Source organism: Amblyomma mixtum, chromosome 3 (genome assembly GCF_055824585.1).
Source record: "Amblyomma mixtum isolate Tamu chromosome 3, ASM5582458v1, whole genome shotgun sequence".
Classification (NCBI taxonomy): domain Eukaryota; kingdom Metazoa; phylum Arthropoda; class Arachnida; order Ixodida; family Ixodidae; genus Amblyomma; species Amblyomma mixtum.
The window spans coordinates 406,166,652-406,193,714 of NC_143014.1; the positions used below are offsets into that span (position 1 = coordinate 406,166,652).

General features: G+C 49.1%; 2 protein-coding genes and 1 long non-coding RNA gene across 4 annotated transcripts; 2 read left to right on the forward strand and 1 right to left on the reverse strand.

Annotated features, from left to right (window-relative positions):
• Window positions 1-1,129: 1,129 nt before the first annotated feature.
• On the forward strand, window positions 1,130-5,562 carry LOC149357493 (uncharacterized). Of its 2 annotated transcripts, XM_089584760.1 has the most exons (12): window positions 1,132-2,191; window positions 2,692-2,806; window positions 2,864-3,032; window positions 3,093-3,465; window positions 3,696-3,869; window positions 3,989-4,064; window positions 4,134-4,244; window positions 4,332-4,580; window positions 4,639-4,810; window positions 4,944-5,092; window positions 5,173-5,370; window positions 5,446-5,562. In XM_089584760.1, the coding sequence occupies exons 1-11, from the start codon at window positions 1,886-1,888 to the stop codon at window positions 5,352-5,354; spliced, it is 2,076 nt and encodes a 691-aa protein (XP_089440886.1). In that variant the 5' UTR covers window positions 1,132-1,885; the 3' UTR covers window positions 5,355-5,370; window positions 5,446-5,562. The 2 variants fall into 2 exon arrangements, with proteins under 2 accessions (XP_089440885.1, XP_089440886.1); XM_089584759.1 differs by having other exon boundaries at window positions 1,130-2,191; window positions 3,989-4,244.
• A 1,320-nt stretch (window positions 5,563-6,882) lies between these two features.
• On the forward strand, window positions 6,883-7,594 carry LOC149357494 (uncharacterized). The gene is made up of 2 exons (XR_016291847.1): window positions 6,883-6,980; window positions 7,119-7,594. It is a non-coding gene; the product is annotated as an uncharacterized LOC149357494 (long non-coding RNA).
• Window positions 7,595-14,133: 6,539 nt separating this feature from the next.
• LOC149357495 (uncharacterized) lies at window positions 14,134-16,253 on the reverse strand. Its single transcript, XM_089584764.1, has 3 exons — window positions 15,716-16,253; window positions 15,441-15,653; window positions 14,134-14,291 (listed from the first exon to the last, which is right to left on the reverse strand). The coding sequence occupies exons 1-3, from the start codon at window positions 15,916-15,918 to the stop codon at window positions 14,135-14,137; spliced, it is 573 nt and encodes a 190-aa protein (XP_089440890.1). The 5' UTR covers window positions 15,919-16,253; the 3' UTR covers window position 14,134.
• Window positions 16,254-27,063: the final 10,810 nt, after the last annotated feature.

A 27,063-nucleotide genomic window follows, 5' to 3' on the forward strand; every position in this document is an offset into this window, starting at 1 on the left:
ACGCGCGCACAGATACGCACGTAGACACAGGCACTGACAGAGACACGTATATACAGCCACACGGACGCACACAGACACGCACGCACACAGAGAGCCGCACATGCACGCAGACATACGTACAGATAGAGGCACAGACACGCGCGCGCACATACATACAGAAACCCGCACGCACACAGACGCGATACTGAACGTGCTACTTCGTAAAACACGCCGTCCAACCAGCTCGGAAGCACTGCGCCCCGCAGGCTCCTAGAGCAAGTGGACCATCTATGGCGGCGCCTAATCACGTGATTGGAACTGGCCAATAGGCGGCGCGGCGGCGAAAAGAAAACAGCTGCGGTACTTTCAGAGTTCCAGTGACTTTACAGTCACAGAGAGTTGCGCGCCAGCTATCGTCAGCCGCCGTAAGTGTACCCGGAGCATAATCTCGCACCCGATGACTATCGCTCCGCGGCGCTGCTGCGCAGCCGGCGGCGGCTGTTCTCAACGCAGCGCACGTCGACGTCCTCTGCCGTACGTCTAGTGACGAGCATTTCTTCACTCGTCAAGCACGGGGTCTCAATGGCAAAGGGGTGCAGAAGGCCCTCGGGAAAAGAGCTCAAGTTCTCCATCTCTCTGCAAGCACGATCTTGCAACAGAAGTTACTTCGGAATGCAAAGCGTTCCTTTCTCTCGCAGCAGACTGCCGAGACACCGGATCAGACGTGCGGCTGCGCTGCGTTACTACATGGAGTCAATCGCGCCTTCCAAGCAATAGATACCTGTGGCATTCGGCCGCAGCCCGAAGGCTGCGGCCGTGTATATGCGGCCATGTATATTTTTTCAGCCAGCGTCCGTCCCGGCGGACGCGGTTGTTGCGACGCGCGTCTTTACTATCTTTTACTCTGTCCTCTTATCTTCCAACTCTCTTCTATCTGCACGTGGCAGCGGTGGTCGCTCGGCTGGAGCCAGTTGGCAGGCCCGTGCTCTTTCCTTTTCATCCTTCTCTCAGTCGCAACCAACCTTCCAAGCGCGGGTATTTCCAGGCGAATAGACACGAGCCACACGCACATTGTCAAGCGTTGAAACAAATTTGGGCGGCTGAAGCGAACGGCACACACTAAACAGTTTCTCACCCTTAAAGGTGCACTGAAGAGGATTCTGAACATGTCTTTTTGCCGCGGGAACTTGATGTACACGTTCCCAGCATTCTTAGGAGCTGCGACTTATTGCCCTGTGTGGCCGATTTCCTCAATTAAATCTAATTAACGTCCGGCTCCCGCCTTTTTTTTTTGAATTCGGCCTCATACGATGGGCGGAGTCTACAAACGCGTCGAGTGCCTTTCAGTCAGCTCTGTGGAGGCTTTGCTTTGGCTTTATTTTGTTTTTTAAGTTTCCGTGAATAAGTAGTTGCATTCGTAGATAATATAGCCGCAAAATAAGCCAACAGAAATAAAATTACGCGCGGACTATTTGCTTTCGCCAATGACTTGACTGAAGTGAAATGAAAACCGCGAAAATAATCGAACTAATTTCTATTACTCTTTCTGGACACGCAGGATACAATAATTTGATAAATCCGCGACATAGTTGTGGTTCATAGAGCGTATCACTAAAAAAAAAACAAGCCCGAAGCAGCCGGACTATGTTTTCTCCTCGTCTGCTGCCATAGGAGTGATGCGCCCTACCGCGGTGGCTTCGGCCTGCTCCGAGGAAGCGCTCGCCTCGCTTCTTTTACTTGTCGGTTGTTGGTGCACGCGGTCCTTACTCCCAGAAGGTCCTGTGTGCCCCACTTCCTACTTTTGCTATCCTGCGACATCCTTGGATCTACACTTTTTCGTGTGATCTGTGGGACGCCATCGCGTTTTGTTGCGAGTGTTGTTCGGTTCGCGAGTGATATTTTCGCGATGCCGGACGTTTGTGCGGTGAGGTTGTGCCCTCATCGGACTAAGAAAAATTGGCACAAGGGCCTACGTTTGTTCGCCTTGCCGAAGGACGAACCGCGACGTAGTGCATGGCTACGTTGCGCGGGGCTCGATAACACCGAGACGCTACCAAAGTGTGTCCGCTTCTGCTCTGAACACTTCGAGATAAGCGCTTTCCATCGGCCCGACGTGAGTCACTCTCGCCTGCGTTGGAACGCTATGCCCACGCTTCGACTTCCCGTCGTCGATGGAACCGAGCAACAAGCCCCGAAGCGCCAAAGAGTACTGGTAAGTATTTCTATGAATTAATTTTCTTAGCATGGCTCGACAGTGTCGTTCTGTAGGATCGCCGACTCGAACATGCGTCAGGCTGAAGATATAGTTTGTTCTAAAAGTTACGTGGCTGTATCATGACGCGAATGGTCATCATTTGCAGAAGCGAAAGAAGTAACAGTGTTCCGTGCTTCGCGTTCGTAAGTGTGGGGTCGGCTAAATAAGCTTAGAAACTTTGATATACAGCTTGTTCGGCAATTTTACGCGCGCCGTACAATGCTTCCGCCGGCTAAAACGGTGCATTGTTCGCGCTCAAATTTCGCGCAGACATGGCGTTTGGTTGTAAATGCTGTGATTCACGATGCCGTGCACCCGATAGAAACTAATCAAGTTCCCAAATCGGTGTATTTATAGTGAAGGCATGGAATGTAGAGCAATCCTGAAATGCTATGTTGCACCACCTCCAGCTTTGTAAACCGAAGTGACTGATCGGCCTTTGTACAACCATCTTTCAGAGCAAGGATCTTCAACCAGATCCCTCTGAGGCAAGGCTTTCAACAGCTGCAGCCAGCAGTGGTCCGTACCAGGACAATGGTTCTGTCGAACACAGCACTAGATCTGAAGCTGTCTGTAAGTCCTTATTGCATTTCGTCCATTCTGTGTGGATGAATATTTGTTTCCCTACAGTGACGCCAGCTGCGACTTCTCCTGGCCGTGTCACAGAGGAGCCCTTGCTGCTTCCACCCTTCGTCCCGGCCACATGCAGCAGTGATCCACTTGACTGCACATCTCCACAGGGTGACAGGCTAGACTCTGACTCCAGCTACTCTCCAACCTACCATGACGATACCGAAAGGTGGGCTCTTCACAGCTGCATGGGTTTTGGGCCTAACAGTTGGCACTATTCTGATTCCAGTGAGTCATCCGCAGAGAGTACACCGGCCCCCCCAGAAGAAGAACGGCAGTTCTTGGTCTTTGAGAGCTGTCTGAGGGAGCTGTTCCAGACATGCCCAGAGTGCTCGAGGCCTTGTGAAACCACCATTACCACCAAAGGCAGCCTCATCAATGTCATCAGCATCTGTCCTCTGGAGCATGTCCGGACGTGGAACAGCCAGCCTGTCATCAATGGAAGGGCAGCAGGAAACCTTCTGCTGTCCAGCCACCTCCTCTTTTCAGGAGCAAATGTAGCTTCCACACTGAGGATGCTGCGCCACATGAATGTGCAGGTCCCAAGTGACCGGACCTTCTACAACTATCAGGATGCCCTCCTTTTTCCTGCGATAGAAAAGGTGACCAACAAACCATACTGATATATTTACCCCAGCTTGACCAGATGTTTTCAAAAAAGTTCAATTCTCGTTAGCCAGAAGGCAGAAATGAAGTTCAGATTAAACGAACACACTTCTCCTGACATCACTTTTTTGTTGTTTTGTAGTAACTACCGCTGCAGTAGTGCACAATCAAACTAAGTTGTAATTTTACACTGGGCTAGTCAAGAAATGGAATAACATTTGAACAGATCTGGCTACAAGAACAAGCTGAACTCATGGACCAGTTGAACAACCAAGAGGTTGATGTCACCGGTGATGGACGATTTGACTCCCCTGGGTTTTCTGCCAAGTTCCTGACATACACCACGCATGTTGAGCAGATCAACAGAATTCTTCACTCGGTCCAGGTCCAGCTGGGGGAGGTCAGTAGACACGTCTGTGGAAAGTTGTTGCAGTAATTCAGTGATAAATATTTATGTAAGCCGTTGGTATGTAGAGTGGAAATACAGGAATGTAATGTTTGAAACCCGTCTTCATGCAGTCGGAGCAGGCAATGGCCAGCGTGAACATGGAGAAGGAAGGCCTAATCAAGCAGCTGGAATTCTTCAAGGAGAAATGTATGGCATGCCACAAAGGTTTATATGGTAGACAATTTATCGTTATCCCACCGACAATGCATAACACAGGTATCAAGATCCGGTCTCTCACAACTGACCGTCACCCTGCCATACGAAAGCACATGCAGACCCGTGAACCCAAGATCAAGCACTACTTTGACATTTGGCACATCTCAAAAGGTAAGAAAGTTGAGAGCATGATTGAAAAGATGCTTGCTTGCACAGAATGTGCTGCAGGCTTCCCTGATATGCCTTTTTAAAATTAAGGTGTCAAGAAAAAGCTAGCTGCGGCAAGCAAGCGGGCTGGATGCAAGGAGCTGGACCTCTGGATTCAGTCAACTACCAACCACATGTACTGGGCAGCCCGCGCTGGAGGGGGCAATGCAGAGCTGGTCGTCGACGTCTGGCGGAGTATGAAAAATCACGTCATCAACCAGCACTCTGGACATGGTGGACTGTACCCAAGGTGTCTCCACAGCGACATGCCAGAGGAGACAAGAGTCTGGATGGACCCTAGTGAGTTGTTTTTGCCCTTGTCTAAAGAACTTGTTTTAAAGCATACCTTTTCCTCAAGAGTCCCAGGCATACGAGCAATTCAAGCACATCACTGAGGACAAGCGTCTCCTCAAGGATATCACACAGATGTCCCCCCATGGCCAAACGTTTGCTCTGGAGGCATTCCACAGCATCTTGATTGACTTCGCGCCAAAGTCTATGGCATTTTCTCCAGCAGGGATGCTCGCAAGGTAATATTATATTGTAGTTCTGTCCTCTGTCTAGAGGCAGTTGGTTTATTCCAAGAGTCAGCACGTAACCACATCCACGTACTCCAGATCATTAGGCAGCATTGCCATCCGATGCGATATCCTCAACTTACAGGACGCAGCTTGCCATCCTCCACTTCAATGAAAATGCAGACCGGTCCCAGGCGAAGACAAAGGAAGGCAATTCACGCTGGATGATGAAGACTACCAAGGCGCGAAAAGGCCATCACACAGTGTGCCCCATCAAAACAGCTACCACTTACAGTAAGTATTATGCTTCATCCCAAATGAGTGACTTGAGGGGAGCCTTTTGGAATGAAGTAATGTGAAGATTTCATTTCCAGAGTATGTCAGAAAGCTTGTAAAAGAAGTTATCAGCAGCAGCGAGCTTTGGCAATCTCTCTCTGATGCATCAGAGGCCAACACAAGTACTTTCCCAGCACCAATGACCTCGGCCTTCACAAGGCCTTCTCTTCAGGACCTTGTGGAAGCAAGGAGGTCCCGCTTCAGCCTGGGTCCCCAGTGAGGCTAGACCAAACAAGGTGAGGGCGACAACATCCAGCGTGTTTGAAAGTCTGAACTGACCAAGATGTGTGTTCCCCCTTCTGCTGCACCAGAGGCCGACATAGCATCTTCGTGGCAGGGCTCGGAATCCTACTTTGCAAGTGTAATGAGGACCAATGGCTGCCAATGACATCACTCACACTGTGTCCCATGCAAACACTTCCAAGTTTCAGTGAGTAACATGTGTAACTTCTGCATGAATGACATTCGGGGCGTATTTTCGAACAATATCATGCTCCAATTTCCCTTCCAGAGCGCACCTGAAAGTTTGAGAAGGAAGTTATGAGCAGCGCCAAGAGTCAGCGATCCTTCTCTGATGCATCAGAAGCCAGCATAAGTGCTTTCCCAGCACCAACGATCGGCTTTCGCCAAGGTGAGGGCGACAACATCCAGCGTGTTTGAAACTCTGAACTGTCAGACGAGCTGCAAGATGTGTGTTCCCCCTTCTGCTGCACCACAGGCCGACATAGCATCTTCGTGGCAGGGCTCGGAATCCTACTTTGCAAGTGTAATGAGGACCAATGGCTGCCAATGACATCACTCACACTGTGTCCCATGCAAACACTTCCAACTTTCAGTGAGTAACATGTGTAACTTCTGCATAAATGACATTCGGGGCGTATTTTCGAACAATATCATGCGCCAATTTCCTTTCCAGAGCGCACCTGAAAGTTTGAGAAGGAAGTTATGAGCAGCGCCAAGAGTCAGCGATCCTTCTCTGATGCATCAGAAGCCAGCATAAGTGCTTTCCCAGCACCAACGATCGGCTTTCGCCAAGGTGAGGGCGACAACATCCAGCGTGTTTGAAACTCTGAACTGTCTGATGAGCTGCAAGATGCGTGTTCCCCCTTCTGCTGCACCACAGGCCGACATAGCATCTTCGTGGCAGGGCTCGGAATCCTACTTTGCAAGTGTAATGAGGACCAATGGCTGCCAATGACATCACTCACACTGTGTCCCATGCAAACACTTCCAAGTTTCAGTGAGTAACATGTGTAACTTCTGCATGAATGACATTCGGGGCGTATTTTCGAACAATATCATGCTCCAATTTCCCTTCCAGAGCGCACCTGAAAGTTTGAGAAGGAAGTTATGAGCAGCGCCAAGAGTCAGCGATCCTTCTCTGATGCATCAGAAGCCAGCATAAGTGCTTTCCCAGCACCAACGATCGGCTTTCGCCAAGGTGAGGGCGACAACATCCAGCGTGTTTGAAACTCTGAACTGTCTGATGAGCTGCAAGATGCGTGTTCCCCCTTCTGCTGCACCACAGGCCGACATAGCATCTTCGTGGCAGGGCTCGGAATCCTACTTTGCAAGTGTAATGAGGACCAATGGCTGCCAATGACATCACTCACACTGTGTCCCATGCAAACACTTCCAACTTTCAGTGAGTAACATGTGTAACTTCTGCATGAATGACATTCGGGGCGTATTTTCGAACAATATCATGCGCCAATTTCCTTTCCAGAGCGCATCTGAAAGTTTGACAAGGAAGTTATGAGCAGCGCCAAGAGTCAGCGATCCTTCTCTGATGCATCAGAAGCCAGCATAAGTGCTTTCCCAGCACCAACGATCGGCTTTCGCCAAGGTGAGGGGGACAACATACAGCGTGTTTGAAAGTCTGAACTGTCTGACGAGCAGCAAGATGTGCGTTTCCCCTTTACTGTAACGGAGGTCGACATGAACGTCTTGTCAGCACATACTTTTACAAGTTTCTTGCATGCAGGTCCAACCAGCTACAGATTCCCAGGTTCCTGTCTACCCGGCCCCAGATTGTATGGACATGCCAAGACACGTATCCTTTGTTGAATGGTCACCTTGGCAACCAACATCTTTTGCAGAAAAATGACTGGTTCAGCCAGATCACACAGATTTTTCTCTCGGCAGAACCTGCCTGCTAGAGAGCGCGTATCCCAGTTGGCGGATAGGGATGCTCTTATCACAGTCTGGCCGTTCTCCTCTGCAATTTGTGCAGTCACTTGCAAGACACTTTTAGCAGGAATAAACTTTGATTCAGTGCACCTGCAGTTACATTCCCCTTGACTGGCAGAGGAGCAATTGAGGCAAGTGTGATAAGAGTGGTGCTTGCACCCGCGGACCAAAAGGCATTCAGATTTGAGCAGGATCCCGGCCACCTACCAAGTGCCGGAAGGATTCTGCAGATACATCTAAGCAAGTCAATAAACTATTTTACAACTGCTATTCTGAGTGGCTTTGTGCATCTTTTCGTACTTTACCGCATGGCTGAAATACAGAGCTATACATTATGCTGCAAAAGAGCAATGGAGCCACCTAACTTACTGATTTTGAAACGCTGCTAGGCAAATACATTTCCTGCGATTCAGTTGTGTATGGCAGTTTGATGAGCTGCAGAACAAAATTTTGTGAAGATGTGGAAGGTTCACACCTTGTTGGTTCATGTATCAGCAGGTTAGTTGAAGTCTGAAAGTTTTGGTCCACCACCACAGTTCTGTAAGCCTTTTAAACCAACTCTTATAGAGCAGTTGAATTACAAATAAGTCTTTGCTACACGGAGACTGAATAAGCTTAGTACATTCCAAAAAAAAGTGGTCTGGATGAATTACAATGTGCAAAAGCTCTGATGCACTGCAAGCAAAAATGTGGTATGAGGTGATCCAGTTCTTTATCCTGCCAGTGGAAAGCTGAAATCCCATGTTCGGGTGCGTAGGATGCCTACCTTTGGACGATTTACAAGGACTGTGGGTCGGCACACTCACTCGTGAGTGCCCTCTTATCACCTCACTCGCGTCTGTGAGCATGAGTGGTCATGATTGGAGGCAAATGCCGCGTGACAGTGAAGTTTGTTGCATGTGCTTATTTTTTTTCTGTTGATAGCTGAGGGAATTAGATATTCACTGCCGAAGGCGCTCGAGGTAGCATAAGGCACCATACCGCTGTCTATTTACAAATGACGCAGAGGATTACGCTGGCGCGAGAATGGAAATATTTCGTTGTTGTTCACCTTACTAGTTCACCGTTGGCATGGGCGCAGATTCGCGGGTGCAGTGAACCGATACGAGTTGTGTCCGATCCTTTTATCGAATTTCGCATTACCACAGCTAGAAAGGCAGATGTCTGTTGACATGCCTCCTACACGGCTCGAGCTCTGTACACAGAGTTCCAATGCTTGCTGCTGAAACCACGACTGTCAACTTCTCAGCAATAACTAGCGTAAGGTGGGATCTCGAGTACTGCAGTGGACGCTTCGTTTTTTTTTTTCTATGGCCGGCCGTGTGCACTGTAGAGCTCTGCTCGGGCCATAATTTTTTTTATTGGGCCAGACCCATGCAATGAGCCTGATCTACTTGGCCTAGCTCTTCAACCACACAAGCGAAGCTTGTGCGGTTGAGTGAGTGGTCATGAGTTTGGGTGACGGGTTGTGAATGTGAGTGAACATTAGTGCGAGTGTGTGAGAGGACGTGAATGAGTGCTTGTGAATGCGAGTGGACATGAGTGTAAGTGAGTGCAAGTGGCCGTGAGTGTGAGTGTAGTTGAGCAACCTCTCATGGTGCTGAGGTATGACAAGGACGAGCTTGTCCTTGCCTGTCAGGCAGAGACTTTGTCTATACTACTACACAGACACTGAATAAACTAAGCACATTCCCAAAAATGGTCTGCATGCAATCTGTAAATGCTGTGACGCATTGGAAGCAAAAATGAGGTGCGAAATGGTTCACTATTTTTCAATATATTTCAATGGTTCAATATATTTACAAATAGGGAAGAACAGCTGCGAGCGGCACCGAGAACACAGTCCGAACTTCGTTGTCTTCTACTCTTCCCACGCTCTTGGTCGTCGTCTACCCACTTCAGGACCCCCGGCTGCTGAAACGCCGTCTCGGCGTTAGGGCGGCGACGTGTGAGCGTCGTGATAAGGTTTAAGGCGACAGACGTGGACGATGTCGGTGGTGGCGCCAGAGGACGATGGCGAGGTTTCAAGGGGAGCAATTTCATAGTTCACGTCGGTAACACGGCACACGACACGGTAAGGGCCACGGTAGTGCGAAAGGAGCTTCTCGGAGAGACCGACGCTGCGAGAGGGCCTCCAGAGAAGGACGAGTGATCCTGGGGTAAATTCGACGGCCTGGTGACGGCGGTCGTAGGCTGACTTCTGGGAAACTTGAGAGGCTTGGAGCCTACTACGTGCTATTTGGCGCGCCAGCGTGGCCTGGGAGATGGCGTCCCGAGCGTAAGCAGTGGTGGGGGCTGAAGAAGGCGGCATGAGTGTGTCCAAAGGCAAGGTGGGATGCCTACCAAACAAAAGGTAGAAAGGAGAATAGCCTGTTCTGTCATGAAGGGAAGAGTTATATGCAAATGTCACATAAGGCAAGGCTGCGTCCCAATCTCGGTGGTCTGGCGATATGTACATGGCTAACATGTCGGTGAGCGTGCGGTTGAACCTTTCCGTAAGCCCATTGGTAAGCTGTCGCGAGCTGGTGCTGCGTGTCACACGAACGAAGAATGTCGTGAACTACTCTGGATAGAAAATGACCGCGGTCGGTGAGCAGTTGACGAGGGGCGCCGTGGTGAAGGGTGACGTCTTGCAGAAGAAAATCGGTGACATCGGTAGCGCAGCTGGACGGCAAAGCACACGTGATGGCGTACCGAGTCGTATAATCAGTTGCGACAGCGATCCACTTGTTGCCGGAGAGGGACGTGTTGGAAAAGGGCCAAGAAGGTCGAGGCCAACACGGTGAAAAGGTTCCGGAGGTATGTCGATGGGTTGCAGAAGACCGGCAGGCAAAGTGGAGGGCCTTTTCCGACGTTGACACAGGTCGCAAGTGGCCACGTAACGCTTGACTGAACGATAGAGAGCAGGCCAAAAGAAGCGATGCCGCACCCGAGCGTACGTGTGGGACACGCCAAGGTGACCGGCTGTCGGCAGATCGTGCAGTTCTTCCAGGACAGAAGAGCGTAGACGTTGGGGTATCACGAGCAGGAGCGGAGGGCCATCGGAGCGTAGGTTTCGGCGATACAAAATGCCGTTCTGGAGCACATAAAGGTTCAGAGACGGAGATCGGTTTGCAGAACGGATGCCATCAAAGATAGGTCGTAAAGATGAGTCGTGGCGCTGTTCGTTGGCAATATCGGCAAGATCAGAGATAGCTAAGAGGCAGGGCAGGGTCTCTGCGTCCTCTAGGTCAGGTGGTTCCACAGGGTATCGGGATAAACATTCAGCGTCCTGGTGATGGCGCCCTGACTTGTACACGACGGAGTATGAGTATTCTTGGAGGCGCAATGCCCAGCGACCAAGGCGACCGGTGGGATCTTTTAGTGAAGACAGCCAACAGAGAGCATGGCGATCAGTGACAACAGCGAATGAAGGGCCGAACAGGTAGGGTCTGAATTTAGCTACTGCCCAGACAAGGGCAAGACACTCACGCTCAGTAATGGTGTAATTTTGCTCTGCGGCTGAAAGTAGGCGGCTGGCATAAGCGATGACTCGATCTTGACCCTGTTGACGTTGGGCTAGGACGGCGCCGATGCCATATCCGGAGGCGTCGGTGCGAACCTCTGTGGGAGACGACGGGTCAAAATGTGCTAAGATGGGCGGAGTGGTCAGCAAATGGACGAGGGATGAAAATGAGTTCTCTTGAGCAGGGCCCCAGGTAAAGGGGGTGTCGTTCTTCAGAAGATCGGTGAGGGGACGAGCGATGCCGGCGAAATCTTTGATAAAATGGTGAAAATACGAGCACAAGCCGACAAAGCTGCGCACATCTTTCGACGACCTTGGAAGAGGAAAGTCCTTCACAGCTTGAATTTTGATGGGATCTGGGCGTACACCAGAAGCGTCAACGAGGTGTCCGAGAATAGTGAGTTGGCGACAACCGAACTTGCATTTCGATGAGTTCAGCTGAAGTCTGGCGTTACGAAACACTGTCAGAATATTGGAGAGGCGCTCGAGGTGCGTGGAAAAAGTAGGCGAGAAAACCACAACATCGTCTAGGTAACAGAGGCAGGTGGACCATTTAAAGCCATGAAGAAGGGAGTCCATCATTCGTTCGAAGGTAGCCGGGGCGTTACAGAGGCCGAGCGGCATGACTTTAAACTGGTATAAGCCATCAGGCATCACGAAGGCGGTCTTCTCGCGGTCCTTTTCATCAACGGCAATTTGCCAGTACCCCGATCGAAGATCAATTGAAGAGAAATATTTGGCGCCGTGGAGGCAATCTAAGGCATCATCGATCCTTGGGAGTGGATATACGTCTTTTTTTGGGATGCGGTTGAGGTGCCGATAATCAACGCAGAAGCGCCAGCTGCCGTCCTTTTTCACCAGGACGACTGGTGAAGCCCAAGGACTTGACGAGGGCTCGATGATGTCTTTTGCGAGCATCTTGTCCACCTCTTGATTTATGACGGTGCGTTCGGCGCTGGACACTCGGTACGTACGTCTGCGGAGAGGAGCGGAATCACCGGTGTTTATGTGATGCGTCACCACAGAGGTCCGAGCCAAAACACGGCTATCAAAGTCGAAGATGTCGCGGAAAGATGATAAGAGGCACCTAATATCGCGAGCTTGCATCAGCGGTAGGTCAGAAGCGATCATGTCAGGGTAGTCGTCCGTTGGGTTCACTGTTGATGGGGCCGCAGGCAACCGGCATTGCTGAGTGGAAGGTAAGCAGCTGTCCACCACTGATATCACACATTCGGCAGCAGGGCACAGCGTGGCGAGTGAGATGCCTTGCGGGAGCGGTTGGATGGATGAACCAAAGTTCAGGACAGGAAGGTACGCGCGGTTGGCCGACAATGTAAATACAATGTGTGGAAGCGCAATGCTGCGCGTCAGGGCGACGTCAAGTTCCGCAGTGACTACGTAGTGACCATCAGGTACAGGGGAACAGATGAGAAAGAAATGTAAGTTGCGGCTTGAGGCGGTAGACGAACAAAGTTGACAGCACAAAGACTGTATAACTGGGGACGGCGCCTCAGCAGAAAGAGGAAGGTCAAGCTGAACAACATTAGTGGCGCAGTCAATGAGGGCTGAATGCTCAGACAGGAAGTCGAGGCCAAGAATGACTTCATGAGGGCACTGGTCTAGAACAGAGAACAGAATGGATGTATGGCGGCCGGATATGGTCACACGGGCTGTGCATAGTCCAACAACATGAGGCGTTCCGCCGTCGGCAACGCGGAGAACGGCTTTGGGTGCAGGGGTCAGTACTTTTCGGAGGCGGCGTCGTAGGGCTGAACTCATGACGGATACGTGCGCGCCTGTATCGATCAGGGCTCTCACAGGCACTCCATCGACATGAATGGCGAGCAAATTATGGTGTGCACGAAGGGCTAATCGAGGATTTTGGGACTGGGGCTGTACTGCAGCATAACCTCCAGACACTGCAGCGTCTAGTTTTCCGCTTGCGAGCGTCCGTAGGGGCCAGGAGAGGAGCGACGGCATTGGGGCGAACGAGACTGTCGACGCAGGGGGGACGGGGAGCGGCTGGAGCGGGGAATCTGGCCGTCGACTGTAGCACCGTGCTGGGCTTGAGGGGGCGTGTAGTGGCTGGGCTGTTCGTCGTCGCGATGGGAGCTGAGAGGACGGTATGTGCTGCGACGGGACCAATAATTTCGACAGTGGCGGGAGATGTGGCCAATGCGGTGGCAATGGAAACAAATGGGCCTGTCGTCGGTTGTCCGCCAGTCGTTAGGGTTTCGGCGACGTGGAGTGAAGTACGAAGGTCGTCCAGGAGCAATCGCAGTGATTTCGGGTGGTGGTGAAGACCGTACAGGGCTGACGGGCTGGAAACCAAGGTTTGCAAACTCTTGGCGGACGACAGCTTGTACCAGAGAGATGGTAGGCAAGCGGTTGTCGCCATCATGTAGATGCAGGGGGGCAGGGGACATAGCTTCGAGCTCGCGTCGGATGATGCGGGTCACATTTTCTGGGGGCGCTGAAGTTTCCCTGTGTCGCAGGTCTTCACATGAAGAAGTCGCAGCCGTGTTGGGGAGGCGTGAGTACGGCTGGCTAATACGCTTGCTTTTGGCTTCTTCGAAGCGTCGACATTCCTTAATAATTCCGTCGACTGTAGTGCAGTTCTTGTATACGAGCAAGTTGAAGGCATCGTCGGCGATTCCCTTCAACACGTGGCCGACTTTGTCAGACTCGGGCATGTTGGCGTCAACTTTGTGACAGAGGGCCAGCACATCTTGAATGTACGACACATAGGACTCCGTAGATGTTTGAGCTCGGGAGGCGAGGTCCTTCTTAGCAGCAAGTGTTCGGCCGAGCGGCGGTCCAAACAATTCGCGGAGTTTCTCTTTGCACACGTCCCAGCTGGTTAGATGGTCTTCGTGGGTCTCATACCAGACCCGGGCAGTGTCTTTTAGGTAGAATATTACATTTGCGAGCATAAGGGTCGGATCCCAGCGGTTGTAGGTACTCACTCGCTCGTACATGTTGATCCAGTCGTCGACGTCAGTGTTGTCGGTACCAGAAAATGTCCCAGGGTCACAAGGGGGAGAAAGAACGAGTGATGTCATGGCCGGGGCTGAGGTTTGCTGGGAGGCGTCTTGGGTCATGATGAGGGAAGGCAACTGGCGGCCGCTGCGGAGCTCCGTCGTTGGTAGACGTAGGGGAAAGCCGCACCTCCACCAAATATGTTGCGGGAAAGAATATATTTACAAATAGGAAAGAACAGCTGCTAGCGGCACCGAGAACACAGTCCGAACTTCGTTGTCGTCTTCTACTCTTCCCACGCTCTTGGTCGTCGTCGTCTACCCGCTTTAAGGAGTTGCAAGCTGAAAACCTACATGGTTTTCACCAGGATATTTTGCCCTTATTGCCTTCACCATGCAGGCGGGCAGGGGCCTTCTGTTGTGGCGCCCAAGCCGCCCCCACAGCCAGAGCACACACTGCCTGTAGGCAGCAAACCGGTAGTGCCTGAAACAATGCCAATGATTAGATGTAGCAAGCAGTACACAGGATGAAGTTGATCAGATGCGCATCCAAGTCGGGAGGGGACAATGTTCTGACCCCTAGCCGCCTCCTAATTTTTTTAATTCAGCCAGAAGAGTGCCTGTTCTGCATATTTACTCATTTGAACCAAAAACAATCATTCCTGTAACTACACTAAACAATGGTGACTTGAGTAAGCATGCACACCAAGGTTGAGGCCCAATGTTCACTCTTTTCTAGATGTCTCAAGCTGACCTCCCTTGTTGTTGCTAGTGGCTCTTTATTGATAATAAAAAAAATAACAATGGAAGCTAACGATGTTGCTAGCCGCGGCATCTGCCATCCAAACCTGAGCTGCGGCTAGCGAGAATAAAAGGACAGGGAGAGGGAAAGAAAGGGGGGAGCGATAGTAAGAAAGGATAGGTGTTGGGCGGCAATATACACTATGTACAATTCCATATATGGGAACCAAGTTCTACAACTCTGCTAAATGCTCCAAAAGCACACTTTTCATCACACTTACTAGTATTTATGTTATCACTGCAACTAAGGAAATTTATATATATAGGTGCCAGAAGCCCACTTCTGATAGGACAATCTCCTTTGAAATTTCGAATTGGCTCAGCAGTTGCTGCCAACTGCAATAAAGATAAATTTAAACCAGCCAAAATCCCGACGTACCTGAACCCGGACATGTATTAGACTAGCAGTCAATAAGGTCTGCCTTATTTTCAGCCGTTCCTGAAACTGTAAATAAGGTTCCTTTTTCTGAAAATGACAGCATGTAAGGTAAAAAAAGGTTCCATGCTTCTTATGCTATATAGCTCGTAATCTAATTCCTGAAAGGAGAATGAGTCTGTCTCCTGCACAGTAATGGGCTTTGTCAGTGCAAACTATCCTGATCCCATTTGTTTGCGCAGTGGACAGCTGCAGTCTTTTGCAGTGGTTATGGCCATAGCACACCGTGATTCCGCACTGTATACGAAGTTTTAGGCATTCTCTGTCGTTTTTTTTAAATAGAACAGCACCGCATGCGTATGCGCTTTAGATCGCACTGTGGTCAATAAACGTAGTTGCAAGAGCTAGCACCGGTAGCGTTATTACGCAATCCGTGAAGCTTGCAGTTGTACTTACTCGTTCGCGGTGTCGCCCATGCCTGGCTGCCGGTAATGCCGCATGTTTAAATATGCAAGCTGCAGCACACCCTCGTCCAGGCAAAGATACCCGAACTCGGGGTGCGCTGTGATGCAGTTGTGTCCCGGCTGCTTTTTAACGGCGGCCGGGCATTCCCGGCAGCAGACGTTCTCGATGGCTGTCGGCATGGCAGCGCAGCCGTCGCACTGGCACCTTCGCAGAAAACGGATGTCAGCGATGCGTGCCACGAGCATAATAGAGTTCATATCACTCACCAGTCCACGTTTCCCACTCGTTGCCAGCCGTCCTCGGAGCCATCGGCGTCCGAGTCTTCGTCCGTGGTACGGCCGGACGGATGGCCACTGCTGCTATCTTCGGCCGTATCGCGCAAAGGCGTACTATCGTAAGAGATGGCGCCTAAATCTGCCGTCCGCCGAAGAATCTCTCTTTCAAGCTCTGTGAGATCGTCGATGTCCATCTCATCGGCTTACAAAAACACAAATGGCTGAACGTAGTTCGGCCAACAACGTGCGCATTTTCAAAAAGTCACTCCGCGTATTACTACGTATTACTCCGCCGATGACGGAGCGGCAAGCCTCCACGGAACTGGCTGAAAGGCACTCGACGCGTTGGTAGACTCCTCCCATCGTATGAGGCCGAATTCAAAAAAAAAGGCGGGAGCCGGACGTTAATTAGATTTAATTGAGGAAATCGGCCACACAGGGCAATAAGTCGCAGCTCCTAAGAATGCTGGGAACGTGTACATCAAGTTCCCGCGGCAAAAAGACATGTTCAGAATCCTCTTCAGTGCACCTTTAAAGGGAAGCTGAAAGGTTTCCCGAAAAAATTGAGTGAAGAGATGCACCTGACAGTTTTCCACCCTCGGAATTCGAATTTCTCATCGAAATTGGGCAGAAGAAAGCGCAAACCTATTTTATTTTGGCGAAAAGTGCAGCAGCGCCTCGGGCCAGCGCGCGCGCCTCGTTGCCGCCTGTGATTGGTTGGGCGCCTCGTGACGTAAACACTGGCGTTGGCTCGGTGAGCCCGGCTCGGTCGCCGCCGATGTAGTACATGAAGCGCGGCGCGCGGTGTTCCGGTTGTTGGTTTGATGCTTATATCACGATGGAACACATCGAAGATTACCAGGAGGATCTTGGCGTCATCCCCTACATGTACGAACCAATCGCAAAGAGCAAACCGCTCCAAGGAAGCAACGATGCTGGCGCAAGCGGTGCTTTTGGCTTGAACGAAAGCGAAGTGTCAGCATCTCCACGTGTTGGAAATGTCCTTTCGTAAGCATACTCTTCTAGCCAAACTTCATTCAGAGATACAATAAATTAATTTTGAAGCGAGCAAATGTTGTATAGCACTGCTGCACGAAATTTTCCTAATGCAATGTAAGCGGAATGCGATCGTCGGCATTGTTGTCTTGCCGCTTGTCGGTGCTGCCGCAAATCTGCTTGTAATCCACACAGACCACTGACATGCGCAAGAAGTTATCAGGCTCTTTTCGCACGCAAATTTTATGCTGGCATCGCTTCACGGTCACTGCGTGCCGGCTCGGTTCATAACACACGCGTAAAACAGAAGTTTGCCGCGCTTTGCGGCAGAACTCGTCGAGGTGACAAACGTGCGTCTTTCGTTCTGCGTGCCAAGATGGGATCTGGAAGTAAATTAAAATCCTTGTTTAGGCGAGTTGCTTCATACTGCAAGCCCTTGTAGGAATATCTCCATCCGTTTGCGGTCGCCTTTCTCTCAGATCAAGCGACAAGTGATTTTTTTCACTAACTCGATGGCCTCGTGCTGCAACCGAGCAGGCCGAATCGCAAGGCTGGCTGTAGAACACGTAGCGCACAATTATATATTATTATAAATGTATGAAGCCATGCTGCACTCGGCAATTTTTTACGACTACGTGTGTTATTATAAATATATTCCTGGAAGAACACTTTACTGGTATTGGCTGCACTAGAACGTGAACAGACTTGTCAGCCTTGTCATCACTTTTAGAAAAGTTCGATGCAGGGTCCTCAGCAGCATCTCCCAGTGGCATTCGACTTGTTGCACTGTCCTGATTTGTATTGCTGTTTGGTGTGTATTCTTGACTGTCTGGTGTGGAGCCTCCAGGTGTGATGTCGTTTTCCATGCAGTCTTGATTTGCACTATCGTCTGGTGTGCAGTCTTGATCTTGCAGCAGTTCGGCAAGAACCTGAAAGGCATAAGCAATATGATGTTATTGTTGCAAACAGAACAAAAGTGTGCTTCAGTATGAGTAAAATCTTCTGGTTTATTTCATAAACTGTTTTGTTGATTGGCGAGCTACGTGCAAAGTGAGGTCATTTATTATATACCAGGTGCTTCTTTAGAAGGTCCAAAATTTATTTTAAAAAATGGGTAACTAACCTTGTATTAATTTTATCCCTGGGGCTATATTGGGGGATATGGCAGACACCAGTAATAGGCAGAAGGCTTCCATTCGCTCACTAAATTGCATATCTTAATTAAATTTTTATTTTCATATCATGTTGTATTTGCAGATTTGGAGCACCTCCTGCAAATACTATAGCCAAGCAAAAAAGATCTCTTTAAAAACTTACACCCTGACAGGCAACTTCACGCGCTAACACAGCGCCAGAGGACGCGTCCGACGTAGATCGCTCAAAAAAAAAAAAGTATACGCTTTGGGGCCGGACTGCAAGCGCCATGACTGCGCACATTGGGCGCTGACGAGGCGGCTATCAGGCAGGCCCCAGGCGATACCAAATTGAAAACGAACCGCCGCGCGCCCGTATACCAGAAACATCTGCAAAGAGTTTTCTGGGCGCTCCGAGCACGAAGAAAAATGTGCCGCGTATTACTCCCTATGTTCTCGCCAGTGAGGGCCACGCATTAATCCTAGAATATGTGAGCTCGAGCATAATTGAGTAAAGAGGCTGCATATAACGTCTTTTCACGTGCTCGCTTACCGAACGAAGTTCTCTGCTCACGCGCGGTGCGCAGTCTCCGGTTGTGAGGCGCACTTCGCGTCGCTCCAGCTCTTGCAGTATTATAGTAGCAGTTTAAGATTTTTATTCAGCCAAAAACTTTAGCGCCGAGCTCTGATATGAGCAATGCTGTACGAGATGCAGGATGCATGCCTGCAAGCATAACAGCTAAGCACTTATTTTGTAAGCTGCAGTTTGCTGCCGTCCTGACGTTCTCATTCCAGCGCCGTTCATCTCACTACTACCGAAAGTCTTGCATCCACGAAATTACGCGCCTACACTACATAGAACACCGGTTCGCGCAGTCAAATTCTCATAGAGTTAACACACAAATTCTTACCTCGAGCTTCCTCCTTTTCGCGAAAGCTGGCCTCGGTGGCGGTGACGAACTCCTGTGCGCGAAGACACTGTATTGCGCCGGGTTTCAATCGAGCCGACTTTGTTGACAGGCCCAATGAACGCATTATCGACAGGCTCTGGTTATAGTCTTCATCACGAAAGTGGTCAAAGCACAGCATTGTAGTCTTTGAGGGCTTGAAATGCCTTCGCTTCACAGCAGCGACCCACCTCGCGGAAATCTTCTTATTTTGCGGGAAATAATGAAAGACCACATCGTCGCGGCCGCTGGTGTTAGTGCAGCCGAAGGCTGCGCAGAACGCCGGCATGATGGTCCCCCGCTTCACTCGATGCTGCACACGTTTCTGTACGTCACCACAAACATAAAAACGCACAAATACAGGAACATACGGCAGATCGAAGCAGCTTACGATGGCACGCACGCAGAAACAAACACGGTCGCGGAGGCTGCGAGGCGACGGAACACCAATGTTTACGTCACCACCCCACGGTTTCCGGTTTCGGCTCGCATCGTCAGGGTCATCAGCAGCGCTCGGCGGACAGCGGGGGGCGGAGCTACCGCGCAATTTTAAACCGCGATTACGTCGCTCCTAAGTGATTAATCTGCAAAAAAATTTCACCCGCATGATTTTTAAGGTTTCCACATCCATACGTGAGCATCTTAATGAATTCGAAAATCTCTTCAGCTTCCCTTTAAGGGTGCAAATCAGTTTGTCCCCAGACGAACACCCTTTGCACCCAATTGGGTGCTTGAAAAAGGGTGCTGAGAAAGGGTGCAGACATAAGCACCCTTAAAGGGTCAGTCTACTCACCAAGATGAGTGTATAAATAATGGCATATTCTGGTAGTTTGCACCCTATAACATCAATAACGAGGGGTCTGCGCCCGGTTTAGGCAGGAATTTATATTTTATTTCGGCGTTAAAAGTCGCGTAAAAAAGCATGGTGGCGACCCCAAACGTTCATTTTGTTCAAGAAAGTGGTAGTCTTTTTTTGTAGAAGCATAAGTGAATATACTACGTACCATTTGTATGCCCCAATGTCACAGAAACGCACGTTTTCTTCTAATAAACTGTAGAAGGCGTACCGCTCGCTTTTTCTGTAAATCACATCAATATTTATAGTTACACGTACGCAAAATGCAGGCACATTCCCACTTTTAGTTCAGCGTAGTCTAGCAGAGACGCAAAAATAAACTCAGCCTATAGTGGCGCCATCTGGTCGTCAGGAAGGGAACCATTGCTGTAAACAAACCGACTCTCCACTTAAGCCTAGGAGCCGCAGAATCGTCACTCTAATTATTAAAGTAAAGCAAATTTATCTCTTATATGTTTTCTTATAGGCGAGATGAGACGAAGCAAAAGACAGGCGCCCCATTTATGGCCAGTGAATGCTCTGAAAAAGGCAGCAACAACGAGAATTCTGTCCGAAGCGAGAGGTCCGGCTTCGACGGGCGCCGCCATGTTTGTCGCCGCACGGCGGAAATCCAGATGGTTGCCAGATGAGACTACCATCTCATACAGATGTGTTCCCACATTAATAAATTCTATTTTAAAATGTTCTACCGCACCCCTTGGCACCACAGCTGGCTAAACGGTAATTTGAGTAAAGAGCTATCGGTTGCCGCAAAGAAAATATGGTCAATAAAATTCAGTAGACTGACCCTTTAAGAAAGGGTGGACAGCATGAAATTTTAAAGGATGTAAAGGTTGCAACCTTACTAAAGGGTGCTATTTTAGCCACAACACCCTTCAAAATGGGTGTTGGAAAAGTGCTCCGCATTGATTCACCGAACAAGCAAAAGGCTAGGATTGATGCATGAGAGCAAATGTGCCCATATGTGTAGAACGGTCGAATCTGCAGACAGTGCTGGTTGACAGGCCACTGCTGGCAACTGCGATGCATTGCATGATGTTCTATAGCTACCCAGTTTTTTGGATCATGCATGCGGTGCATCAATCGACGGCCCCTCCATGCATGTGCTGGATATGCTTGGTCACCATCCAGACATGCCTGCAAGGAAAAATTTATTATGGCAAACAATGCTGACCACTTCAAAGGTAACATATACTCCCTTGACAAAGGCAGATAATACACATCATGCAGCATTGGGCCACATTTTCCTCATTTGGGGCATGTGCAGCACAGGGAGCCTTGTATATATGCATCTCAGAGTGGAGATGAGTGAGTGCATATGAGGCTGCAGTTTTGGCATAACAGAGCAAATTTATTAAAAACACCAAAAAACACTTCACACAATGCCACTACATACTGAAGAAAAATACACATCACCTCGACTATACTTAATTACTAGGGCCCGGAACTTTAGGTATATGCCTAAACATGCCTATAAATGCCTAAATGGGGGATTTTTGCACTTGCCTGCCTTTTTGGCATTTTTTAAGAAATAATACCTATTTGACCGTACTTGTTGCCTATAAATGCCTAAATCCGGCATTTCGGTCCTAGGTGCCGTTCTTCAATTTTTTAGACATCTTTCTAAGTACAGTGAAAGGCAGGCGCCGATGCACGCACAAAAGGCACAGGTCTAGCCAAACCTTTTTCTCGAAGTGTAACTGGCGCAACTAAGCAGGTTGTATATCTGCTTGAGTGTAACCCGACACCCGAACCGGCGCCGTCCAGCCGGCAACCGTAGCGTCAGCGCGCGCAAGACTAGCACACTCGCACGCTCACTGCTCGCTCGTCACTCGGTCGACTCTCGACCGCCTACTCCTCCACAAGGAAGGGCCACTTCTCTGCCTACCGCTTCCAAAACATGTGACATTGACTTGAGTGGCCTCACAAACTTTGCTTCGTCAGCGCTCTCCATTTCATTTCATATTGACATGCCGAAAGAAAAGGTATCGAGAGGCGCTCGTTGCAGGCACTGGGTTTCGCAGTTTGGAAATGCTTTTTCAACTGATGGAACTCTGCCGTTCTGCAAAGGGTGAGAAGCTTCAGTACCAAGAGGGAAGCGATGCCATGTAGCACAACACGTCGCTACCAACAAGCATATTGCAAACCTGAAGAGAACGACGGAGGGGACATCGCAGCTCCTACTGGCAGAGGCTTTCAGCAGTAGTTCGGCAGCAAAGGAATCGTCATTTGCCACAGAGTTGTGTCAAGCATTTTTGGAGGCAGATATCCTGTAATGGAAACTAACTAACAGTGGTTTTCGGATTTTTGTGGAAAAGTACACGAAGCAGCATGTTGCAGATGAATCAACGCTTCGTAAGAGATACGTGAAAGAGTGCTACGAGGATACTCCCACCAAAATCAGAGATGAAATTGGGTGTCAGTCGACGAAACCGCGGACGCTAGCGGACGGTATGTGGCCACCTTCATCGTCAGAACACTGAGCCCAGAGAAATCCAGACGAGCAATCCTGCTCAACTCAGATGTTCTTGAAAATTTCAGCCATTCGACGACAGCGCGTTTTTTCACTTCATGTCTGGAGCCTCTATGGCCAGAAAATATTCAGTATGAGATGATACTTTTGTTCGTTACGGATGGTGCATACTACATGTGCAAGGCAGGAATGGGACTGATGCTTTTATGCTGCAAGATGGTTCACCTGACCTGCGATGTCTATGAATTGCATCGTGTGGCCAAATGTGTCCGACTCTCTTTTCCCCAAGTAGATAAGTTAGTATCTAGCACAAAACAATTGCTGTTTTTAGCGCCACAGCACCTGACATTCCTCTGCCACCAAAGCCTGTTTTGACTCAAAGGGGAACATGGATAGACGCAGCAGTATAATAGACACTGCACTCTTAAGTGGTCTGATCTGTCTTTTAGGAAATCAAGGATGACGCTGCGCGTGTGATTAAAACAACACCTATGTTCCAGGAGGCGAGCGTGGAAAGTGACCTCACATACATCACTGCAAACTTCTAAACGTTTACAGAAAGGATGACAACGTTGGAAAAGGCCGGATTCTCAGTAGATGAATCATTGAAGGCAGTCGAAGAAGTACAGGCAGCACTTCGAAAACTGGAAGGAAAAGGCGCTACTATTCTACGAAGATGCAACAACTGGTAGATAAAAACAGAGACCTGGAAACAATTTCGCAAATCAGAGACCGTCTAGGTGGAGACGATACGGCCACATCACCTGAACGCCTGAGTCCCTGTGAACTCTTATGTTTTAGGTTCACCCCACTAACTTCATGTGACGTTGAAAGTAGTTTTTTAAACAACAAAGCTATGCTTAGCGAAAACCGAAGGAGCTTCAAGTTGAAAATCTGAGAATGTGCTTTATTGTCGCGTGATTCAATTGAGGACAGCGTACGCTCCGTGCTTGACTGACAAATCCTGTACTAATAAATAAAAAAGTATTATTCAAAGCGCCTATTTTTGCTTTATAGCACCTATTGCAATATTTTTTAGAGCCTAGATGCCTGCCTATTTCGAGGATCTTTAATGCCTAAATTTCCGGGCCCTATTAATTACACACTTTTTGCGACTTTATTGAGGAATTTTGTTGCCACCACCCTTGGTGTGCTCAGTGTGAGGCCAAGAAAAAGGCGCTCTAACACTACAAGCGTGTTGAATAACTTCCGGTCGTATTGAACATTAAAGAGCCAGTAGGCCGACAGAACAGCCGCCAGCCCCTCCTCTGCGTTTTTTAATCACAAACAGTTTTTCCCTATCCACCTTGATATGAAGAAATTCCGCCTCTTCAATGTGCCGTCCGGTGAAAACTATGCAAGGCGTTGCAGGAACACTCAAGTCCTGTGATGGCAAGAAATATTTCATTGTTAGAAACAGGCCACAAGAGATTAATTCAATCCCATCTCTCCATGCTTAAGTCACCCCCTTCGTAAAGTTATTTGTACGTTATACATTTTTTCAGTACAATACAAAGAATGTTAAGCTTCTCTTACATTTACACATGCAATTTTGGTTTATGTGCAACATTAATTTTTGGACCCCAACCAGCAGCACTCACAATTATTAGATGACAACTTCATTACCTTTATTTATTTATAATACATTTGCTAACCAAAATTACACCATTTCACTGAAGTAACTACATTGATATTAAGCTTCCTCTGTTCATTGCATCACAGTAAAGCTCAGCAACGTCTTAAACCAATGCTTTCAGTAAAGCCCATTAGTTCTACACATGCATTATAGCAGCACAAAATCAAGAAACTTACCTCCTCTCGCACAAACAAAGCTGAGAGCCCGTTCACTTCTTTCACATTTGCAGACAGTATCCGCAAAACCGCAACTGTTAGGATGTCTGTAAAAGCAAAACATTTATAGCAGACTTTCATTAATTCAAACTCGAAGGGACCCCAGGATTTTGTTTGAATTATCAGAAAATTTGAATTATTGGAAGTTCTCATATATATGACTCTGATCAAGATTACAGTGCACATTATAATTAATTATCCACTTAAATCATATTTTAAGCATTTCTACTTTAATTACACAATGAAAACAGCAGAGGTGAAGGATCCAGAACAAGTTTATTGGCAATCTATGGCTGACTAGACGGTTTGAAGAAATCATGAATTGTTGATTGCTTCTTCTTTGCATGTACATTAAGAACAAAGTTCTCTACTCCAGTAAGAGCAGCCAGTTCTTTTTGAGCATTTTCTGCTGCAGTGAGAAATTTGCGGACCTCAGCAATGTGGTGGAAGGCCTGTGCTGCTGTCACAGAGGATTGCTCTTCTGATTCCTCTTCACTTTCACTGCTGTAGTGTGCTGGCAGCACCTCAGCTACCAAGTCATCCAGAGTGTCTTCCCTGCACACGCAGAGGTTATCGTCAGCAGCCGCAAATTCACCGAGGTCAGTAGCTACGTTGTGTGCTTGGAGTGCAGAAAGCACTAGCCTTGCATCCTCGCTGTCCATTTGGAGGCAGTCTTCATTTCGAGCGCAGTCAGGCAAAGTATCACTGCTGTGGCCTGGTATGCGGAAGGCATGCTGGAAGCAGTTCCGTATCGTTGCTGACGTTACTGCACTCCATGCGTCAGATAGCATTCCCACAGAAGACAGCAGTGTTAAGCTGTACGACATGGAACTGTCCATGCATATTAGCATCCTCTTAAGGAGTAGCTTCCTGTAGTTTGTCTTAAGACATTTGATTACCCCTTGATCCAGGGGCTGGAGGACAGCAGTTGTGTTTGGAGGGAGGAATTCAAGACGAATTGCCTCCAGCCCCTCCACGTCACCGTGAGCGGGACAATTATCAAGAATTATCAGCACTTTTCTTTTATCGCGCTGGAATAGCACGTCAAGTTTCCGCAGCCAATCTTCAAACAAAGATTGCGTCATCCACGCACGTGTATTTGCTGCATAGGAAACAGGTAGAGTTCGGACGCCTTTGAAGCACCTCGGACATTTTGATTTGCCCACAACGAAAAGTTCAGGCTTGTGGCTACCATCCATATTGGCACAAACCATGACAGTGAGTCGCTCCTTGCTCAGCTTTCCGCAGCAGAGTTGCGCGTAGGTCCGCCATCTTGCCTGCCAAGCAACCGAAGTTATGCGGCGAAGCCGCACTCCGTTTCTGCAGGCGACATGCCTAGCGCATCACCGATCGACCGTGGGCGCTTTTCCGAGGTTTTTAAAGCACTTTTTCGATTGATCGCAAACAAAAAGCCTCTAAAAAGCTGACTGCGTAACCCAGTAAACAAATGTAGCCAAGAAAAAACGGTGCTCTAGCGCGCGCCGTGAGCTGCGGCAGCAGGCGATTCCCACAGTCACCTTCCCCGAACTATTTACCTGATAACCTAAGGGCAGACTCAGTATTCTAAATACACCGTGCAAATGCAGCATTCATTCATCTGTGCGGCAACATTTATTCACCGGACCTGCGTTAAAAAACCTGTTTATAGTCTCCTTTACTATATGAAACCCTGCAAAAAGTTATGAGCCGGAACTATAGAAAGGACAGTATAAAAATCCAAAATACAGTTCACTCGAAACTGGATGAACGTTACCATCTGAAGTAAACAATCAGATGCCTAAACATGTTTCCCTCGATTAAAAATGGTTTGCCATTCAGGTTATATGCCAACAGGGATAAATACGCAACGCAGAGCTCTATTTTAGCGTTTCAACAGTGTACACGAAAAAGCGCAGAGCCGCAAGTCCACCCTGTTTTCGGTAAAGAAACCTCAATGCAACTTTTAGAAAAAAAAACAAACAAAAGGCGTGAGCTACGCACGCTAGACACCCCCACAGCAGCGAACGTAAACAGCCGTTGGATAGCGGATCCGCTTCGAACTTGGCCGGCTGTCAGTCCAGTTCGCTGCAGCGGCGGCCGGCCTACGTCATCAGCGCACGTGTTTCTGGCCGGATGGGCAAAACATGCACCGTACCGAGGAGGCTCTCACAGGGAGAAGAAAGGCTGCAGGGCGTCTCGAATCGGGAAGAGAGGCGGCGGGGAGCACTCGACACCGGTAAAACCGGTTCAGAACCGAAAGTGAACGATTTTGCCCATCGAGCGCCGTCTTCTCCGCAGTACACGGTTGCTTGGACACCACGTGATGGCGCTCTACCAATGGAGTCGCGAGCGCCGTTTATCAAACAGACGCGCAACTCTGCTACCTTTGGTAGCATATACAGTAACTCTACTTTCCGCCGGTGCAACGCTCCCCCTTGCGACACAATGTTTGCTGAGGCAGGCACTTGAAGAAAAGTCCCATTTCGTCAGCATTATAAATGTCAGCTGGGGAGTATTCAAGAAGTAGGCTCTGAAGACGCGTCTGCTGCCAGTCGGTAGTAACCGCCTCATTGACCGCTGCCGCTTCCCCACTTACTGTTTTGAAAGTGAGGCCATGTCGCTCCTTGAATCGCGACACCCATCCGTCACTACACTTGAAATCTTCAATTCCAAAGCGCAGAGACAGTTGTTCGGCCTTCTCTCGCAGGATCGGTCCACTTACAGGTAGATTACAGCTCCGAGCGTGCTTAAGCCAAAGGAGAACCGCCTTCTCAAGCTCCGGATGCGCCGCCTCCCTAAGCCTTTTTCTGTCCGGAGCGAAACGGCTTGCGTTGTTTCGCAGCTTGTCTTTCGCTTTCACAATCGTTGTCAACGTACTTTTGGTGATCCCATATTTCAATGCCACGGAAGTCTTCTTCACTCCAGCCTCAACTTCTTCTGTGGCTGCCAATTTTTCTTTTACAGAGAGCGTCCGATACTTCCCTCGCGGAGACATGGTGCTACCGACGCGGGCAACCGACAAGGGAAAGAAAAGCACGGGCGGTCAAGTGATTCGGAATCGGCCGATGCTACTCGCGTCACTTTCGCACCCTTTTTTGTTTTTT

Bases quoted from the DNA above. Each gene is read 5' to 3' on its own strand.
- LOC149357493 (XM_089584759.1), top strand. From the start codon at position 1,886: ATGCCGGACGTTTGTGCGGTGAGGTTGTGCCCTCATCGGACTAAGAAA. The intron at 3,033-3,092 runs GTGGGCTCTTCA...TTCTGATTCCAG, and splicing joins TACCATGACGATACCGAAAG to TGAGTCATCCGCAGAGAGTA. The intron at 4,581-4,638 runs GTGAGTTGTTTT...CTTTTCCTCAAG, and splicing joins AAGAGTCTGGATGGACCCTA to AGTCCCAGGCATACGAGCAA.
- LOC149357495 (XM_089584764.1), bottom strand. From the start codon at position 15,918: ATGGACATCGACGATCTCACAGAGCTTGAAAGAGAGATTCTTCGGCGG. The intron at 15,654-15,715 runs GTGAGTGATATG...TTTTCTGCGAAG, and splicing joins CGAGTGGGAAACGTGGACTG to GTGCCAGTGCGACGGCTGCG. The intron at 14,292-15,440 runs GTAAGTACAACT...GCATTGTTTCAG, and splicing joins ATGGGCGACACCGCGAACGA to GCACTACCGGTTTGCTGCCT.